General features: G+C 42.5%; 1 protein-coding gene across 5 annotated transcripts in view; it reads left to right on the forward strand.

Moving 5' to 3' along the window:
• LOC139412298 (protein bicaudal C homolog 1-like) overlaps positions 1–22,075 on the forward strand; it is a 67,622-nt gene that overhangs the window by 28,664 nt on the left and 16,883 nt on the right. For 3 of the 5 annotated variants that reach the window (XM_071159148.1, XM_071159156.1, XM_071159160.1), the window contains exons 3-7: positions 6,243–6,312; positions 11,122–11,201; positions 13,401–13,559; positions 16,659–16,712; positions 19,235–19,417. In XM_071159148.1, coding sequence (XP_071015249.1) covers positions 6,243–6,312; positions 11,122–11,201; positions 13,401–13,559; positions 16,659–16,712; positions 19,235–19,417 — 546 coding nt within the window. Of the gene's footprint in view, positions 1–6,242; positions 6,313–11,121; positions 11,202–13,397; positions 13,560–16,658; positions 16,713–19,234; positions 19,418–22,075 lie in introns of all 5 variants that reach the window. The other 2 variants (XM_071159146.1, XM_071159151.1) reach the window with 1 other exon arrangement.

The raw sequence follows: 22,075 nt of genomic DNA on the forward strand, positions 1-22,075 counted from the left end.
AGGCAGGCCTGTGTTCAGTTTGAGGGACAGCTACTTTATGTATGGAAAGGAATGAAGCATGTTCATCTTGTCTGACACACATGCAAGGTACCCATCCAGCTCCTCTGTACCTTGTGACCTTCTCGGCACCTTCTTCATCAGATGAATGCTGCCTCTGTTGCTCTGTCTCAACTTCTGTCATTGTGTCAAGATGATGCTTCAGATAGACCAAATCTGTATAGTGTCAAATACACAGAATATTTCAACAAATTCTGCTTTATGTGGCAACTTAGTTAATCATATCACTGACATTATAATAGACCAAACAGATTTTCCATTGTTGTTATTATTCCCAGTTCCTGTGACTAGAGTGACTTTCTCAGACCTAAAAAGTTGTCTAATGTTGAGATGAGTCCATGTCTAGCTGTACCTACTGTGTACACTCACACAGGTATATTATGCACAGTTAGACTTACTGAGTCTCTGGCTTTTAGATGAACGGTATTCTAATTTACACAGACAAAATAGCTACAGGACATAGCAAAAAAATCCTAGGATTCTCTAAATACTGAATGTCATGACCAAGCAAGCCAACGTTAACTAGCTAGCTCGCTACGTCACTTATGGATGTTAGACTAATGTTGTTAGCTAGCCCAGATAACTTACATGGCTAGCTAGCCACCACCACACATAGTCATATCGACGTGCTAGCCATAACGGCTATCATCATCAGATGGTGGTTAGCCATGTAGCTACCTTTAACTGCAAGGATAGTTTGCTAATGTTAGCATGCTAGACAACTAGGCTAACAGTAACGTATTGCAGCGACCCTGATTTTATAAGCGCTTTTGTTGCAGAGTAGTTGGCGCGCTGGGTTTGGTGCCAGAAGGTTGAGGGTTCGAGCTGCACTCCATGCCTGTTTCAGTACTATATATTGGTGTCGGAAGTGATCGGACCTCACATCCACGACAGAGCGTGTGCTTGACCGGTGAGCGCGCTCCTGCAAGACTGTGTCCTGTGAGGTCTAGCATGAAGGTAGTAGTGTAGCGACCCTGGTTTATGAGCGCACACTTGAGCATCCTTTTGTGGAACCGTCGCTGGCTCGCTGGGCTTCGGGACTGAAGGTTTAGGGGTTGAGCCGCACTCCCTGCCACCGGTTACACAGGTACGTGGTTGCAAAGGGCATCAGTGTTTTAACAGTGTGATTAGCCAAGGCAGGATACTCTGAGCGCAGCCCAATCCAGAAATCTGGCAGTGGCTTCTGATTAAATGAAAACGTTTCCTCCCTTTCACGATATGTCTCAAACTAAACTAAGTTCTTTCTGACTTTTTGAAAATCTTTTGACCCATCATCGTTCAGTTTGTATGCACAGCTTGATTTGATTGACCCTGTATTGGCACAATGTGTGAAATTTGGATTTGATTGGGCAATGATTAAACAATGAGTTTTTTTTTCTGGCTCCAAAGGACTAGCAATCTGTCCATGCCCTCATAATCATCTATTACGGATAGCCTCCAAAATTGTACTCTGTAACGAATGATTTTAAAAAGGTAGTGAAATACAATGCTCCATTCAAAACTCAAGTAAAAGTTAAATGACTTACTTTGAAAAATACTTAAAGTACAAACACTCTGAAACTCAATGACTCTAACGAGAGTATTTGTATAATCTCTGGTTTGAAACAGTGGAAGATATTGTGCAGTAGCTCTTAATTTTTTATTATTTTTTAAACTATGCACATATTAGTTGAGTGCCTTAAGGTAAATGTCTTCTCCCCAAAAATAATGGAGCTTGTGAGAGTTAGCACATGGATTGTTGGCACACGTTCAATTCATCCGATCAGTCTCATTGGATGAAAACCGTGGATGGATCACTAACTAAGATCCTCTGCTCTCAGTTCTCCTGTTTCAACAGAAGCGATCTCTCAATTCCCGCCCACATCGCTTTACCTTCCTAAACCCTATCTGTCTCACTCTAACACACACACACACACACACACACACACACACACACATACACACACAATCGGAATCCACAGCTGCACCAATGCGATACAGGAAGAAAGTCCACTCCATCCATGTTGATTGCCATCGTGCCACACACACACACATGTATAAACTCACGTGCACCGAGCACATGTGGCTGTTTTTATGACATTGCCATAATGACATCCTGTTCGATTTGGGTTACAGTATGTAACTGCACCTCCTGCAAGATCCAATCATCATAACTTGTTAACTGATCATAACGCTAGATGTATGCATTATTTGAAAAGGGTGTGGTAGTAGAAAGACTAAAGAGTGGAACGTTAAATGTATAGTTAACCTAATTTGTGCAAATATCTGACCCATTTGAAAGGTATTTGCTGGCGCCTTCATAAAAATAAACGCCATCCACCCTTAAAATGGTGTGTGGTCTGTCTGAAATCACTCCCATCTGTATGGCCTTGCCAAGAACAGCAACTATGAAGAGGAAGAAAGTTCCTGAACAAGACCCTATAGAGAGAAATAAATTGGATGGGCCGTAAAGTTTGGACTTTGGAAACTATATAATTGCATATACCTCTATAAACACAAGGGTGTCTGGTTCATCACAATTTCAATCATTTGACATCACTTTCATAGGGTTCTGCACTGCTTTGTATTATTAGCTGGCTTTCCAAACATGCCAGGCCTTTACTCTGAGGCATACATTTCCTGATTAGACGCAACAACGGGCAGTGGTCATCTCATAACTATTGTGTTGCCTTGCATGTTGCTATGTGACATTATACAATTCCTGTATCCATTTTATCATGTTATATCATAGAGTATCTGATCATAGCTCATTCCCTGGCCATTCCTGGATTGTGTGTAGTTTTGCCAATGTCAATATTTTGGTAGAAATGCATTACATGTGTACTGGTGTAGCTGAAGAACTTAAAAGTGCCACATGGAGTAAAAATACGAGTTGGGTTTCTTCACCGGGACAATCATTTTGTGGAATTAAGATGAATACCTCGGTGACAAAAAGCAGAAACCCCATTTATTGGCTCATGAGACTGATACAATTGGGGAGGGAAAGGTCCAAATGGGGGAGGGGATCAGAGCCGAAATTCCTGAAGAACAAAATGTTCTAGAGATGTGTTTTAGTTATACAGTTGAGTGGGAGCACGTGTTTATGGAAGAAAAGTATATGGGGGGGTTGATATAAAATGTACGATAAGATGCTAACTTGTGTATCATGATGAAGACAATGTGGGAGAGAAACGGAGATAAATCTCTGATGCAAATCTTGGATTTGAATATCCCTGGGGCTAGATTTTCCACGATTAGTCCACGATTATTAGAGGTCAACTGTATACCATGTCGTCCTCATGGTTGGAAGCAAAACATTATTTCCACAAAGTCCTAGCATGTTAGAATCTGGTAAATTAGTATCTGTCCCAATTCAGAAAACAAACTGCTCTATTCTGTTCGTTAGGAAGGAAATACATCCAAAATTATGTTTATTTTCCCTTCACCCAAAAGACTACCTTCCTGGATCTCTATTTTATTGGTATTATCCTGTAAAATGGTTAGAAGTGCCACAGCCAAGAGCTTTCATGAGAACTCCAGCTTGGCAGGGGCTTTTCCTGCTATTAGATGAAGATAATACCCAAGACCAGTAACATGAGCCAAGGTATTTAGTGAGAAAGGGAAAAATGCAACTCAACAAGACACATTTGTTATACTGTAGGAATGTGATATATATGGTGGAAGCCTTTTTTTTGGCTGCCAATACTGTAGTGGATTTGTTTTTATTGGTTTCAATGAAGAAGGCAGAGACATAACAACCAGGTTAAATTGAGACTTTTCATAAAAATAGTAGGTTTTTTTTCTTCCAAAACATAAGTTTGTAGCGTTTGTATTGTGAATAGGCTCCACAATCAGTGATGCTACATAGAAGAACTATGTGGATACATCAGTCCATCTGTGATTTGTTAACACTGGAAATGAATAACTAAGCCCAACTCCTACCAGATATTGAGTTGTATTTTGTATAGGCTACTTTTTCACATTTACAATAACTCTTACCTTTGCAATTGAATTGACCAGATCATTTGAAATGGTTGAAATTCAATATTGTTATGCATGTTTACACGGGGCCCTGCAATAACAAGGATCAATATTTTTTTGTCAATCTTATTGCAAGCTCAAAGTAATATTGTGAGGCATGCAATTACTTCGTTATTATGTAGCCATTCTTTATGTTCCACTTCACTTTCCATATTTGTGTGATTATAGTATGTTTGAGAAACTCAGTGAGGCTTGAAGGGCCGTCCGCTCAACCATCAGTGGTCTTTAACAGTGTGGAATACCGGAGTGAAAATGCACACGTTCAACTAGCACTGCCCTACTGGTGTTTGAGACTGGTGCTGGAAAATCTGTCAGTCAGTTTGGAGGGTGTTTGGAGGATACCATGCAGGCCCACTTCCCAAACATATGGAGGAATTTGGACATTTCCCCTATGAATACTGTGCTGCATGAAGATAGGAAATTGTAGAATGAAGGCTGTTCTTTAGTATTCTTCTTAGAAATGCAGTTCAATACATAAATAGGGACCATAGATCCAGCAATGTGGCAGTTACTCTAATGAGTAAGTACTGTACAATCCTGACCATAGACAGGGACATTTACAGTAAGCATGTTGTCCCTCTCTGCATGGGTTTCCATGTGAGGTCCTTGCATAACCACTGAAGCCCAGGAAAAACATGGATCAGCTTCATACTGCATGAGGGAACAGTCATAAGGCGCTCATGTGTCCAAGCCAGTCTCAGTTCATTCCTTCTCCATCCAAAAACACGAGCCCCCGGTACGCGTTAAAGCAAACAATCACGACAGGACCTTTTGTAAAAACAAGGAATTTGAGGACAAGGACAGATCTCTGTGTTTTGGAGATGAATGGTTTTGAGAAATATTCATTTCTAATGTGAACCACCAGTCAGCAGGTCTCCATAAGGCGATGCAGATGGTTCGTGTTTCTCAGGGCTTAACTGTGTGATCCCCAGTCAATGTTCAGGAAGTTAGGCGAAGGTGAGCGGCCTCATGAGCGTGTGGATGAGGAGTGTAGTACCTCAGAATAGCATACTGTCCTCTCGGACTTTGCTCTTTCTTTTTTGGGGGGTTCTTTTTTGTTTCACATTCGTGCAAATGTTCCTGGTTACAATGGGTAGGCTAGTCAACAGGCTCTCACAGAATGCAGCTGACACGTTTCACGTTTTCCTAAACCAACAACACTTCAGAAAATATGTAGATGTCAGCTTTTTTTCGTCACTGAGTACCGCCGGGAAACATTTGTTTCAGTAAGTTTTTATATCAAAAGGCACGTTTTGGCTCGATCGTACCATTTCTCCACCGTTCTGGTTCATTTCTCCACTTTCCTTTTTTGAGTTTGACTTTCGCGCACGTTCTCTCCTTAAGAGTGCAAGGCTTTTTTTGAAAATTGTTGATGGTAGACCTCTCTTTGTAGGTGCTCTCAAGTCAGCACGGCAAGAGGTAAGAGGAGGTGTAAGGCAGTGAGGCATTGTCCCAAGTTTAGACAAGCTTCAAGCCACATTCAATCAGCCATTAAAACAGCAGAATTGTGAATGTTTCTGGCCAACGCTGACTAGAACGTGGTCCTCATTTAATACTGTTTATTTGAAGTGAGGCTGGATCTCTTATGTTGAAAATAATCTCTCTTAACCCTGAAGTAGAATCTTGCATAATTTGATCAGCTGCGTGATTAACTTTTTGTGTTCGTACATGTTAGAAATTGTGAGCTCCGGCAAAATGAAGTCTCCACCCTCTCAAAAGGAAACTCTCAGCCCCCCCCCCCCCCACACACACACAAATGCGCAAAGCACAAGAGTTGAAGCAGTTGAAGCACCCCCTTCGTCCAATCCTGATGCGTCCAAATAACCAGTGAAGAAAACCCCCAAAAATGTAATGATGCTAGTTATCTCATGCATCGCATTCAGTCCCTGCAGATTCTTCAGTCTACACGCAAAATCTGCCCACACGAGATTGTTTAAAATGGCACCTGTGTTAAGATGTGTGTGTGTGTGTATATAGCAATGATAACTGCATGGTACACATCTGTCATGTAAAATTGGTCATCTAAACAGACTACAGTATAGGCACTCAAGGAGAATTATGGCGCAATTATCTGTTTGCTGATCTCCATTTCTGTACTATTGAACTAAGATATGTAATAACACTTTCTTTTTCCTTTAATTGAATATGACCAATATCTATTTCAGGTCATGGATGAAACCAAAACACAGATAGCGTGGCCTTCCAAACTGAAGATCGGCGCCAAGTCCAAAAAAGGTGAATGTTTGTTTTGATTCTACAGATACAGATCAGCTGTAATTATATAAAAATGAACATCCCTCCTGTTTACTGCCCTACAATTCACTCCACTGTTGCTTTTTCATTTCCGGGTGTAAGTCTTTAGGTTTGTTTGTGACAGATATATGCTGATTATGTCTATACAGGAAGAGTATAAATCAGTTTATTTGCAAGGACAACATATGCTTGCTTGTTTTCCCTCTGATTTTTCTAATCAAGAAAAAGGTCACAGCAGTATATTCATATTTTGACCACTTACTCTTCTCTCTGGTCAGTCATTTCAGACTTTACACCAATGTGTAAGTTTGTTTGAGGGCCCTTGAGTTAGAAGTTATGTGCATGTAATGGCTGAGTTGTTCCACTGCTCTGTTGTTCCACTGCTCTGTTGTTCCACTGTCCACTGCTCTGTTGTTCCACTGCTCTGTTGTTCCACTGTCCACTGCTCTGTTGTTCCACTGTCCACTGCTCTGTTGTTCCACTGCTCTGTTGTTCCACTGCTCTGTTGTTCCACTGCTCTGTTGTTCCACTGCTCTGTTGTTCCACTGCTCTGTTGCCAATAAAACACTACAGCTATTTAAAGCTTGTCCGGGGGAGGGTTGGTTTTGACCTGCCCTCTTTGTTGTCCTCAAGGGAATGCCAGTGTGTCTTCATGCCAAATGTAAAATTCCAAAACTTGATGTAACTTCCTGGAAACTTTTTAACAGCTCTTCTACCCCCAGTTGATTTAGAGTGTGCCCCACCCATACTCCCAAGTTCATTCACAAATCTAATTTCCATTGAGAGACCAGTTTGTCCATTTAATTTCCGCCCTATGATTTGTTGGGTGTCAGCCTTTTAGTATTACGTAAACCAAGAAGAGGCATGAACAATTTCCACTAATGTCTTCCAGTTATCTCATGAGTGCATGCACTGCATTTTTGTGCCTTTGGAAGAAAAACACATGTATTTGTGATCATATGTGCTTCACAACCAGAGGGGGGAGAGTACTTCTTGGTACTATAATCAAACCCTGTAATCTACCCAGAATGACTGGATAGCCTACACCTGTGAGTTTGATCTGAGGTTAGCCATCAACACAACTACTAGAGACAAAATGTTGGATCCCCTTTCCATTCTGCTTCTCCACTCTCTTATGTCTTGGCTATTTGGAACATTAAATGACCATTTACATCACCAGCTGTCTATGAAAGTCAATCATTTACAAATTGGGAGTTGCTAAAACTCAAACTATTTGTCTCACTTTATGTAATCATGATGTGTCGCCATTGTCTCTGAAAAGCGACGCTTGTAGTATTTTACTCTGCCCTCTTAATGCCTGTGAGTCATGAGCAAATGTGAGAGTTGTTTGCAAGGCCTCCGTGCAGGTCCCCTCAGCCTCTCCATCAAAGTGTCAGGCCTTAACACCTCCAGCACCACTACCACCTGCACCAGTGTGATAAGACCAGAGTCCGGCCCCTAGAACAGCCCGTCATCAATATACCGTCAGGTGATTCATAGCAGAACAGTATCTCTGAGATGCAGGCAGGCTCATATTACACTTTACCAGAACATGTCACCATGAGAATAAATGGCTAATGTCCTTACACATTTATATGTATGACCAGTAGGAAATGCTCTGACTATCCATCTTAGGATATGTTTTGAATTGACAGCATTTTATTGTTTAACTGTTTGTTTGGTTTTCACATTATTTTATACTTGGTTGTTTCCCATTTGACCGATACACTTTCTGTTCTGAATATGCAATATAGTAACCGATCAGTTAATTAAATACATCCTTGCATGACAATGGAAGACTTCCTTCATGGGTAGGCTTTTTTGAACCCCATTTTGGTCTTTATCACTAGCACATAACAGCCTGCTTGGAGTTTGCCAAAAGTCACCTAAAGACTCCCAGACCATGAGAAACAAGATTCTCTGGTCTGTTGAAACCAAGATTGAATTATTTGGCCTGAATGCCAAGCGTCACGTCTGGAGGAAACCAGGCACCATCCCTACGGTGAAGCATGGTGGTGGTGGCAGCATCATGCTGTGGGGATGTTTTTCAGCGGCAGGGACTGGGAGACTAGTCAGGATCGAGGCAAAGATGAACAGAGCAAAGTACAGAGAGATCCTTGATGAAAACTTGCTCCAGAGTGCTCAGGACCTCAGACTGCGGTGAAGGTTCACCTTACAACAGTACACGGCCAAGACAACGCAGGAGTGGCTTCGGGACTCTTTATGTCCTTGAGTGGTCCAGCCAGAGCTCGGACTTGAACCCGATCAAACATCTCTGGAGAGACCTGAAAATAGCTGTGCAGCAACGCTCCCCATCCAACCTGACAGAGGTGACAGAGTGGATCTGCAGAGAAGAATGGGAGAAACTCCCCAAATACAGGTGTGCCAAGCTTGTAGCATCATACCCAAGAAGACTTGATGTTGTAATCGCTGCCAAAGGTGCTTCAACAAAGTACTGAGTAAAGAGTCTGAATACATATGTAAATGTAATATTTCAGTTTTTATGTGTAAAAAAAAATGCACGAATTTCTCAACTTCTTTGCTTTGTCATTATGGGTATTGTGTGTAGATTGAGGGGGGAAAAAAACAATTTAATAAATTTTAGAATAAGGCTGTAACGTAGCAAAATGTGTAAAAATTCAAGGGGTCTGAATACTTTCCGAAGGCACTGTATTTATCTTTTGTGCAGGTAGTCCAAGTTCATGGCATTCGGTCAAGGCAGGTACTCTTTACACGCTGGAATCATTTGGAAAATGTTTAGCTTTTCGGGAAATCGGGACAGCAGCAAGACCAATAACCTGAACTCGACTTCCAACTTTTTATGTTTGTTCAGCCGCCATTCTTTCACCAATCTTTCTTCGTCTTTCAGTCATTTTGCAGATGTTTTTAAAGAGGTACCTAGATCCAAATTTACTTTAATTCTGAGCGTATGTGTGATACTTCAGGGTGTAAGCCCATGTTGGAAAAAAGTATTTGCCAGTAAGCAGAGGGGTCAAATTGTTAATTTTTTTGTCAAGTGTCAACTACCAAGACTTTTCTTTTTAGCTGTATTGCCATATTTTTGCTTTTCTAGGTGTTTTGTGTGCCAAATTAACACTTAAGGTGTTCCACAGTCAATCATATGAGTACACACCGCTCACTTAAAAAATGTGTGGGTGTTCAACGTCACACATAGCAAAACTCATTTTGCCCCACTAATGAGTACCAGATGTGCAGGTTAGGCCAGTGGAAGGCCAACACGCCCTCTGCTGGTGAGATGCCACCAGGGGAAGTAGATGTGGACTTCAGTCTCTTGTCACAGCTGTGTGTTTGGAACGTTTCCTTGAACCAAAGCTGTGTCAGTCACCTCTAATACTGCTGTGTTTTTCCTTTGTTTTTCTGTCTGACTGCGCCCACTCCTATCTTGATGTAACCCAATGTGGACTTGAGGCATTTGGGTTGTTTTTGTTTCGTTTTTTTGTCTCACATCATTTTTCTTTTCACTCTTCTGTGATCTTGCTTCAGTGTTGAGGCCACGGCGGTCCCATGTCGCACTGACGAGATCCACACGGCCTTCCACTGCTCCCACAATCCCTCCCCAGGCCCATTTAAAAAATGGAACACTGAGGCTCCTAAACACTTCCCTGCAGCAGCATTCCAGAGCCTAGCCAACCCAGATCTCTCCTCAGTAGGGCCCAGGGCCAGTTCATGTGCTTTCCTCTTAGTTTTTGTTTTGTGACTCTATGGAGAGTTTCTGTTTGGTTGTGTAATTGGAGCTTTGATGTGGTGTCCAGCCTATACAGCACAGGATACAATAACGGACTGTTCTGTTTATTTGAATGATGGTTTCATTAATAGTTTACATTTGGATGAACTCTTCTGTTCTACATTATACGGTTTTACCTGCATTTCCCTGCTCATTACCTCTAAAATCTCTAAACCCAACCAATGTCAATGGGTTTTATAAAGTGTCTGTAAACAAACTCTGAACATAAATATTTTCTTCTGTAGGAGTATACAAAGTAAATCGGAGCTATTTGGGTTGAGTGTGTGGGGAGGGGGGTTCCTGGAAGGCGCTTAACTGACATCCTGCCCCTCCGTACAGTCAAGAAAGGGGGGGCTCCTAGGAGCTGGCTCGCTGCATGCCCAGGTGGACTCTACAGCCATAAGCATTAGCAGCACTGTGTATTTATGTTGTGAATTGCTGTACAAGAGCTGAGAGGGTCTCTACAAGTGCAGTTTACTCAAATAATTGACATATTTGCCCAGATAATCTATTACGATGTGCAGATATTTTACATTTTCTCTGCAGTTTTTGAACTGAACAGTTGTGATGTAGTAGACACATGTGTAGCCGTTTAGGTAGTATTTAGTTTAGCTTGACTCAAAGGACACAACCTTGGTGTTTGACAACTGGAGGAGGATTTAATTTATTTAACCAGACAGACAGAGGAACAGTGTTACGCCTTTGGCACTGATCGACTGGATGAGGTTTGTAGGAAGGAAGTGAAACACATGGGATTGCCTTTATCTCAGGGCTAATTTAAGGGGTCATTATTCTGTCTTTGTATCCAGTACTGTCTGACTGATAGTGATACAACATTGCTGTGTAAGAGCCTATAATGAGAGTCATCACATCTGAAAGGAGCATTTACGGTAGTGCTTTATCTAATGTCACAACGGATCCCATCAACTCATAGGCTTGGGAAAAGGTGTTCAAATAGTCTCTTCTTGATCTTGATCTCTCCACCATTTTCTCTTTGTTTCTTTTTGTTCTCTCTCTGAACCTCTCCCCTCTCTCTCTCTCTCCAGATCCGCACATTAAGGTTTGTGGAAAGAGAGACAACGTGAGGGAAGCCAAAGACCGAATCATGTCAGTCCTCGACACAAAGGTATGTATGAATGATGGAAAGGTTTTTGTTTTGTTGTCATGGCAACACCAACACTGACCTCCCTAAATGATCAACTAGAGGATGGTAGACGCAGATGGATCCAATAAGTGTCTTATTTCATGCTCTAGAAAGCCTTGGTTTGCTTCCTCTTCAATTTGAGAATCTCAGACTTGTAATATGACTTGCCACCAAGGTGGCCAGTGCTTAATTTCCTGAGTGTGTAATGGCTTAGCATGGTGCAAGTCTTGTCTCTATGGCAAGAAACATCCTCATCCCAAAATGGGCACACCATAGCACCCCCTGTGGGCGAGTTTTATCATAACACGCCAAAGTATTTTCTCTGCACACGGTAGAGGGCTTCACAAATCGCGTCTGGGTCAGATCTGATAGTCACGGTTATGTGTAACTTTAACTGACTTGTCCTGAAGGGAGGGAGGGAGAATATTCTAAGTGGAGTTAATATTTGTAACTGTAGGATGAGAGAGCGTATGCACTGCAGCTTCAATTAGCCTAGCTAGCTAACGTTAGCTAGCTTAACTAGCTTCTGGTTTGATGCAGTCGACCGATAATACGTAATCATATTTGATGATAAATAACCTAGCCATGGCAGTTATTAGTCTACTATAGCGCGAGTCAGCTTGGTTGGTTGCGGTCTCTCCCTCTCTGCTCCGTGTCACTCGCTTACAGTACAGCCCCTCCCCGCCAGCTAGAGCTGGGTGGTGGGTACTCTCTTCGTTCGCTGGACTTGATCCTGCTAACCAAATGTCTGAACTGAATTTGGAAAAGGGGCTTTTATGTCCTCTGCGCCATCGTTTTGGAACACCTTACAAAATTATTTTAAACTGGAAGAACTTGTCCCGATTTGTGTTTTTAAATCACTGATGAAGGATTTTGAGCCTGATTCCCTGACCTGTCAATGTTTTTAATTTGCTTTTTTATACTCTTGTGAATTCAATGGTTTTTACTAGATTACTTGTAGTTTTTCATGTTGTCTGTCTGTAATTTTTTTGTAATGACTTGGTGCTGCCTATCTTGGCCAGGGTGCTCTTGAAAAATAGATTTTAATCTCAATGAGCCCTTCCTGGTTAAATAAAGGTTAAATAAAAATAAAATAAGAGTGGCACCTCTCCCTCCCTCCTCTCACTCTGTATCAGCTCTGGTTAATAAAGTAGCTTAAATGACTTTTCTGCTGCTTCCTTCATTTGGATCGGACCGGGTCTGGATCCAACCAGGTCTTTAAGGAATGGGCCTACTTGTCCTTGGGTCTGTTCGGAACGGGTCTCTATATTTTTTAAATAAATGTATGCGTATAGGATCCGGGTGAGAAAGCCCCAGGTCCGTTTCGGAACAGGTCCAACTTTTAGGACCCGTGAAGACCTCTAGCACATGGTCACCACATGATCGGCTTACATATTGCACCCCAATGAGTTGAATATGAAACAACTATGATTAGCTGGCATTAATATCAATGGATTTGTCAAGTGAAACTTTTTTTAAACAACATTTGTAAACAACATACTTTTAGGCTTATCTGCTTTAGCTCCATGTAATTGGATGTGATTGGTTATATTCCTCATGCCTCTAAGTGGAGCATTGGGGACTGGTATTAGCTTCTCGTGGTGGACCCATCTGCCTGGCAGTGGTGTTGTACCAGAGCCGTGGGTGTGGGTGGAAGTGATGCATTATATTTGTCTTCAAAGTCATTCTACTATTATAGGCTGATAGTCTAGTTTTGTTCTGGCCCGTTAGCTTATTAGCCGAGGAGCATTCAAGCTATGTCAATATATTTGTAATTTTTTATTTAACCTTTATTTAACTAGGCAAGTCAGTTAAGAACAAATTATTAATTACAATTATGGCCTACACCTGTCAAACCCGGACGACGCTGGGCCAATTGTGCGCGGCCCTATGGGACTCCCAATCACGTCCGGTTGTGATACAGCCTGGATTCGAACCAGTGTGTCTGTAGTGATGCCTCAAGCACTGAGATTCATTGCCTTAGACCACTGTGCCACTCGGGAGCCCCAATATTTAAGCTGTGTCAATATTCACAATATTGTCATGGATTACAGTCATATGTTGGTATAGAATTGAATATTTACGCATGTTAGATTTCTATCATCATTCACTATTAAGTGAACATTGTCTGGCAGGCCATGCTTAAGAAGAGTGTCTCCGCCTCCTTCCTTTCCCCAGCAGAGTAACAGGGTAACCCTTAAGATGGACGTGTCCCACACAGAGCACTCCCACGTCATCGGCAAGGGAGGCAACAACATCAAGAAGGTGATGGAGGACACGGGCTGCCACATCCACTTCCCAGACTCCAACCGCAACAACCAGGCGGAGAAGAGCAACCAGGTACAGAGAGCGATACCACCGTATATGTACAATGAACAATGTATACTGGATCTGATAGACTGAATACTAGTTAATGTGCTGTGCCATCACCAACCACATTTGCGTGGGACTGTCATGGCTTCTCTGTTTGCACAGGCTGTATTTACTTTTTTTAACCACATGGAACAGTTGAAGTCAGAAGTTTACATACACTTAGGTTGGAGTCATTAAAACTTGTTTTTCAACCACTCCACAAATTTCTTGTTAACAAACTATAGTTTTGGCAAGTCGGTTAGGACATCTACTTTGTACATGACACAAGTCATTTTCCAACAATTGTTTACAGACAGAATATTTCACTTATAATTCACAGTATCACCATTCCAGTGGGTCAGAAGTTTACATGCACTAAGTTGACTGTACCTTTTAAACAGCTTGGAAAATTCCAGAAAATTATGTAATAAGCTTTTAATAAGCTTCTGATTGACATAATTTGAGTCAATTGGAGGTGTACCTGGGGATGTATTTCAAGGCCTACCTTCAAACGCTGTGCCTCTTTGCTTGACATCATGGGAAATCAAAAGAAATCAGCCAAGAAATCCACAAGTCTGGTTCATCCTTGGGAGCAATTTCCAAATACCTGAAGGTACCACGTTCATCTGTACAAACAATAGTACACAAGTATAAACACCATGGGACCACGCAGCCGTCATACCGCTCAGGAAGGAGACGTGTTCTGTTTTTGAGTATGTCCCATTTGCTAGTTGCTAGAGTGGCATTCAGTGGCCATGTTGCAGAGAGCCGTTGTAATTTGCTGTTTTGATTGGCTGCAACATAGGAAGCGAGTGTGTTTGGGCTGGATTGAATAGACGAGCAGTAGGAACCAGCTGTAATTACGATTTGCATACACCTCTGGAGGAGGCAAGCTGCCAATGTATTTGTTGTTGTATGATTATCATTTTTTTAACAATACAAAACATACAAACGACAGCATACAAACGCTCACAAAGATCAACAAAATCACACTTGCCCAGACCCACCACCTCACTCCCTCAGCGCCCGCATTGCCTCAAACTACACCATTTTGTTTCTCTCCGTCGCTCAAGCACTTTCAACATTTAGATAATAACGCATTTGACCTTTCCATTTTGTTAACGATGGAGGATTGGTTGATTTCCAGTTAAGCAAACGTTTTTTCAAGATGATTTTCGAGAAAAGTATTTTCCAACCCCTTGGGTATCTCACTGCCCCCTCATATGCCATGACTTTAAAAATATGCAGACAGACAGATTCAGTATATAAGTATATTGACATTGTAATACTTCTGACGGCCAACTTTCGAACTCCGCCCATAACTTTTGGACTTTATAACATTCCCAGAAGGCATGGATTATTGAATCATTGTTAGTTTTACACTTAAGAGGTGAGTCTGCCGTTGTGCTGTAGAAATTGTGAATTTTTACAGTAGTTTATACTGGATTAAGCATACATTTTTGTTAACTGTAATTTGGTTAGATATGTTACAACATTCCCTCCATCTTGTAACAACATCAGCTCTTTTTAAGTCTTTGTTCCAATAGTTTATGTTTTCTAACAGATTGTCAGTTGGATAGGCTCTCTGCAAGGTTTTGTATATCTTACCTATCATATGAATATCCTTTTCTGACTCAAATAGGATACCCTCAAGATTGCTTGGATATACAAAAGATTTCGAAATAAATGTTGTGATATTAAACTTTTATGTTGCAATGTATTTGAAAATATCTACATTGGTCAGTCAAAAATTGCTTTTTAATAAATGTATTTCCTGTTACCAAGTCATTTCCGGTTTCTATGCCTTTAGTTTTCCATGTGGACCAATTTATCAGAGAATTCTGAAAAGCTATCCAAGGATTGAGGTTGTTAATGTTCTTAGCTTTATCCTTTGAAGATAGACGTTAAAAAATTCAGCATGTGCATCTTCAATATGTACCCCATTGTTCCTCTTTAGTGCATTTAACAATATGGCGCAAGTTAAAGCTCTGGGTGGCGAGTTGATACAATTCTAAGTCTGGAAGGTTAAAACCACCCTCTGACTTGGGAAGATGGAACACTTTCCTTTTTATTCTGTGACTTTTATTTGCCCATATAAAGTTTGTTATGACCGAGTATACTTTTTTAAAGAATGTCTTCAGTGGGGTGATTGGTATTACTGAGAATAAGTCTGAAAACATTGGTTTATTCTACCTGTAAGATTTATGGGAAGATTATTCCATCTGCTTTGATATTGTTAAGGAATGGGATAAAGTTACCTTTCATATATTGTTGTTGTCACTCATTAAGTATCTTGTGTGTTTAATATTTTTTTGTGGTTCACTTAAAGTATTGCTGTAGATCGAGTTATTCTGATTTCTTTCCTATGGGCATTTATTATTTTTCTCTTTTTTTAGTTACCAGCTAGTCTTAAAGACTGGGGCTTAATTTGTTCAGAAGTGCTGATTAAATTTAGTCCGGAGTGATGGCTCTGTCGGCCAAAGCCTGGTTTGCGCCGTTATGGTGAGTTACCGATGAAGGGCTTGAAAAGGGAGAGAGGAGGAGAGAGATTACCGATCCGCTGGCAGGATATCTAATAAAGGCTTTTATCTTTTTTATTTTATTTATGTCATAATTATTTTAATCACAGGCCCACAGTCAGGATGTAAAGTGATGAAAGGCAATGGCTGGGTCTGGGTTCTTAAAGATGGTAAGAGTCTCCAAACCACCTTCCTCTTTATGGTGTTATTCTGATCGGGTTGTGAGGGGGGGGGGGGGATTTTTTTTATACAGCTAGCCAGCACTTGTACTTGACCTCCCCCCTCCTTCTAGCTCTGACTCTACTGACAGCTACATTACTGAGGAAAAAATTACTTTCAATGCCTGTGATATGTGGTTGTCCCACCTAGCTATCTTAAGATGAATGGACTAACTGTAAGTCACCTGATAAGAGCGTCTGCTAAATGACAAAAATGTAAAGGAAATGAGAATGACGGGACTAAATGGACATTTTGCCTAAGGTTCTCTTTTCACGGCTTTAGATTCCAGTTTTGATGTAACGGTAATAGCTAAACTATAACAATGACTTCTGTCTGTCCATCTGAACAGGTGTCCATTGCAGGCCAGCCAGGAGGGGTAGAGGCAGCTCGATCCAAAATCAGAGTAAGTTGGATGTCATTTCTATGGAGGTCTCTCTGAGGTCTGAGCTATAGAACTGTTATTGTAAGCATGTGTCACTATAGTCATCCTTTAGTTGTCTTTTAACTGCATGTGTTAGCTGTGGAGCCTGTGAACTCTGTGGTAATGCTCTGGCCGTAAACCATGTGGAACAGGGTACAGAGCAACCGGTTCAAGCCCAGCACACAGTGCGTCTGGCTTGGTAGAGCTCCTGATCCATCTCAGAGGAAGGAGGGCCATTCCACTCGTGTGAGCCTCTGCGGTCCAGACCTTCCTCTTGTTTCTCCGCCATCACAATTCTTTGCACGCACGTGCTCCCTCTTTGAGTGGACCAAGACAAATAAGCTGAGTGCGAGAGAGTGCACGAAAGAGTGTGTTTTCACAGACAACAGGGCGCAACCCAGTTCATGCACTTCCTTGATAAAAAAGTTAACAAATGGAATTTGGAAGTAGCATTTGAGGGTACCCTTGTTGTAGGAAGGGGTTTATAAAATAAGCTGTAATAGCCACATGATCTGTTCTACCCTCCAAAGAACACGCAGCCAGCGGATGAGTGGGGAGGATCAAAGACCACTTTCCTCTGACATCCTGCCTGCTTCTGTCAGTCCAAGCAGGACTCCTCGCCTCCCGAAGCCAAACACCTAGCAACCATACTCTACCAGTCCACCCAATCACTTAGCACCCCTCGCCCCAAACAGCAGCCCAGCTACTACCCAAACCTGTACCCTGCCACTCCGTACAACTATTCACACCTGTACCCTTTGGCATATTCTTTTCATACTGCCCAACCATATGACAACATCTGTACAGCCAACCCACATACGGTATTAACACCTACCCAGCTACCTTTAACCCAAACATCCAACAACCCTCCACCCCTTCACCCAAATAAAAACCCTACTCTGCTTCGTACTGATGTTGGCTGCCATAAAAAATTTAGGAAAATAAATGAATCGTCGCCACTTCGATATACACTATCCTCTAGCAGCAGGGTTTAGAGACGACCTTTCATAGTTTGTTTGTTCCGGAGCAGCCTCTGCTGTTTTGGTTAACAGTACATGATCCTGGGTGGCCTCATCTGTCTCTGCCTGGGACCAAAACAATGATTGAATGGATTGGATGGGTTTTCCCTTCCCTGTAGTGCAGATGTGGAACATCCCTTGTTTGTCCCGGAACGTTGGTCTTCTGGCTGTTTTAAAGGGAAGACTCAGATTGAGTTGTACCCTTAAACTTGATTGTGTATAATGAACGCTTTAGTCTGTATTTAGTCTTTGTGTAGTCGTTATACAGTCTTTAAACAATGTCTTCCTTTCTGTCCTTTTGTCTGCTTGACTCATTCACACCTCCAGATTGAATACATATTAAGCTTAAAGTTGCCTGGAAGACCTGTTTTAAAAAGTTTATGGTAGTTCTATCTAAGCTGTTCTTCATTCAGAGCGCCTGGTTGGGCCGTTCTGTTTGTCCACTCTGTGTTTCCATACTCATTGGCTCTGACTTTACAGTGGAACTCCTGCAACATGATATAAAACTAGGCCCAGAAACATATGGGATTAATCATGGGTGCATTTCTTTGGTCGGAGTAATTCATGCTGTTTGTCCTTCTCTGGCAGCCTAAGCTATGGCGCACTGCCCAAGACTGAGTGTTTGGATAAGTCTGCCGTGTGTGTGTGTGTGTGTGTGTGTGTGTGTGTGTGTGTGTGTGTGTGTGTGTGTGTGTGTGTGTGTGTGTGTGTGTGTGTGTGTGTGTGTGTGTGTGTGTGTGTGTGTGTGTGTGTGTGTGTGTGTGTGTGTGTGCACATACATGAGTAGACTTATGTGTATGTATGAACTTGTCAGCAAATTCTCCTGGCCTCCATCTAGGCTTTTTGAATGACTGCTGTGATTTGAGTGATGGAGTCCACTTTTAGTCTCTGTTCTCTGTGATGGCTTGACTTGATGTATTATTTAGTGACTTTACCTTAACATTCACAGTCTGAGTATGAACAGACTGTCTAGGAGCAGACATGATCTGCTACTACAGTGTTGTACTGTATGTTTAATCAGCTCCCAATGGAAGTCTGCTGTAGCATGTGTGTGATGAAGGGCCTAACGCCTCCGGTCCCTACTGAGTACTGGCACAGTTGAACCCATTGTGATAGACAGCAGTCAGTGGTTTTATTGAGTTAAAACATTTCTATGCCATGTTTGGCCACTCCCGGCTGAAGTGGGACATGTAATGTCTGTGTAGATGTGTACATGCCAACCCTGTCCTACCTGAGCATTCCAAACTAGTACTTTTTGGTGCCAGGGAAAATGTATGGGAGTAAAAAGTGCATATTTTCTTTAGGAATGTAGTGGGGTAAAAGTTGTCCAAAATATAAATAGTAAACTACAGATCCCTCCAAAAAACAACAAAAGTAGTATTTTTACTTATTTACTTTACACCATTGACTGCATGTATTTCGCTCTCTCTCGCCCTTTCTCTCACACACTCTTTCTCTTGGTCTATTAATCTTTATCATTCTCAGGAGCTGCTCCCTCTGGTTCTGTCGTTTGAGCTGCCAGCCATCGTGCAGCCTGACCCAGGCTCCCCCACAGTGCAGCACATCTCCCAGACATACAACCTCACCGTCTCCTTCAAGCCCCCCACACGTCTCTATGGGACCACCGGAGTGGTCCGCGGCTCCCAGAACAACTCTAGTGCCGTCAAGGTGAGGCCCAGCAACACCCCTCACATCTACCCACCAACATACCACAGTACTTAGTGAACAGCAGGGGTTGGGGCCTAGTGGTTCGAGAAGTGGACTGCTGTGACCAGAGGGTTGCTTGGTCAGCTCCCTAGTGGGAATTACAGTACTGTTGCCTTTAAAACCAAGCACTGTTCTCTAGCCCATGAGCAAGTAAATGTCTAATATAAGTTGTCTGGAGCTCCCTCTTCCTCTCCCCTTCTCCCCTGGGTCTCAGAGCTGTGGCTGGTGCTCTGGAGCCTTTCTCACCACTCAACCCAACACCCCCCACCCCCCACCTAACACTGACCCACCCGCACTCTGGCCATCAGTACAACCCAGCCTAGGGGAGTTAGTGGACGGGGTCAGTTTAACTTGGGATGCTGGCCAGATTGGGGCTGGGGTTTTGGGGGGAGTATGTATGCTATGTAGTGAGAGACCTTGCTCTGTAAAAGGGGTCTGCCAAAGCCACTGTAGATTACTGTGCTGGCCTCAGGCTGGAGTTCCATCGGAAGGCCTTCTAATTCATCCAATGATTGTTTGCGGAGGCCTAGAATCAGACCATTCTGTTGGCTGCCAGGTGGCATTGAAAAACAGTGGTTTACTGTGGTGTAAACTATGGTTGAAATGTTGTTGGTTCACTAGCTGAGAGTGAACACTCTTCATTGGTTTTTCTTCCTGCACTTTTGCCATATTTGGATGTGCAAAATGAATCTCCTTTTTTACTGTGTTTTCCCTTGCCCCAGTCGGTAACTTTAGTTGGGAGTGCTGTCCACACAGTCGCTGACCTTTGCTAGCTCATTTGAACAGAGTGCCTGGACATTTAAAAAAATATATTTCACCTTTATTTAACCAGGTAAGCTGGTTGAGAACAAGTTCTCATTTACAACTGCGACCTGGCCAAGATAAGGCAAAGCAGTGCGACAAACAACAACACAGAGTTACAAATGGAATAAACAGGCGTACAGTCAATAACACAATAGGACAAAAATAAAGTCTTTATACAGTGTGTGCAAATGGCATGAGGAGGTAAGGCAATGAATAGGCCATAGTAGCGAAGTAATTACAATTTAGCAAATTAACACGGGAGTGATAGATGAGCAGATGGTGATGTGCAAGTAGAAATACTGGCAAAAGAGCAGAAAAGTAAATAAAAACAATATGGGGATGAGGTAGGTAGATTGGGTGGGCTATTTACAGATGGGCTATATACAGCTGCAGCAATCGGTTAGCTACTCAGATAGCTGATGTCTAAAGTTAGTGAGGGAAATATAAGTCTCCAGCTTCAGAGATTTTTGCAATTCGTTCCAGTCATTGGCAGCAGAGAACTGTAAGGAAAGGTGGCCAAAGAGGTGTTGGCTTTGGGAAGACCAGTGAGATATACCTGCTGGAGCGCATGCTACGGGTGGGTGTTATCGTGACCAGTGAGCTGAGATAAGGTGAAGCTTTACCTAGCATAGACTTATAGATGACCTGGAGCCAGTGGGTCTGGCGACGAATATGTACCCAGGGCCAGCCGACTAGAGCATACAGGTCACAGTGGTGGGTGGTATAAGGGGCTTTGGTGACAAAACGGATGGCACTGTGATAGACTGCATCCAGTTTGCTGAGTAGAGTATTGGAAGCTATTTTGTAAATGACATCGCTGAAGTCGAGGATCGGTAGGATAGTCAGTTTTACGAGGGTATGTTTGGCGGCGTGGGTGAAGGAGGCATTGTTGCGAAATAGGAAGCTGATTCTAGATTTAATTTTGGATTGGACATGTTTAATATGAGTCTGGAAGGAGAGTTTACAGTCTAGCAAGACACCTAGGAGGTATTTGGCGTTTAAGAGCAGTTGGAGGCCACTGAAGGAGAGTTGTATGGCATTGAAGCTCGTTTGGAGGTTAGTTAACACAGTGTCCAAAGAAGGGCCAGATGTATACAGAATGGTGTCGTCTGCGTAGAGGTGGATCAGGGAATCACCCGCAGCAAGAGCGACATCGTTGATGTATACAGAGAAAAGAGTCGGCCCGAGAATTTAACCCTGTGATACCCCCATAAAGACTGCCAGAGGTCCGGACAACAGGCCCTCCGATTTGACACACTGAACTCTGTCTGAGAAGTAGTTGGTGAACCAGGCGAGGCAGTCATTTGAGAAACCAAGGCTGTTGAGTCTGCCGATAAGAATGTGGTGATTGACAGAGTGAAAGCCTTGGCCAGATCAGCTGCACAGTACTGTCTTTTATTGATGGCGGTTATGATATCGTTTAGTACCCTGAGAGTGGCTGAGGTGCACCCGTGACCAGCTCGAAAACCGGATTGCACAGCGGAGAAGGTACGGTGGGATTCGAAATGGTCAGTGATCTGTTTATTAACTTGGTTTTCGAATACTTTAGAAAGGCAGGGCAGGATGGATATAGATCTATAACAGTTTGGGTCTAGTGCCACCCCCTTTGAAGAGGGGGATGACCGCGGCAGCTTTTCAATCTTTAGGGATCTTGGACGATACAAAGAGAGGTTGAACAGACTGGTAAAAGGGGTTGCAACAATGGCGGCGGATACTTTTAGAGAGGGTCCAGATTGTCTAGCTCAGCTGATTTGTACAGGTCCAGGTTTTGCAGCTCTTTCAGAACATCTGCTATCTGGATTTGGGTGTAGGAGA

Source organism: Oncorhynchus clarkii, chromosome 1 (assembly GCF_045791955.1).
Source record: "Oncorhynchus clarkii lewisi isolate Uvic-CL-2024 chromosome 1, UVic_Ocla_1.0, whole genome shotgun sequence".
Taxonomy (NCBI): domain Eukaryota; kingdom Metazoa; phylum Chordata; class Actinopteri; order Salmoniformes; family Salmonidae; genus Oncorhynchus; species Oncorhynchus clarkii.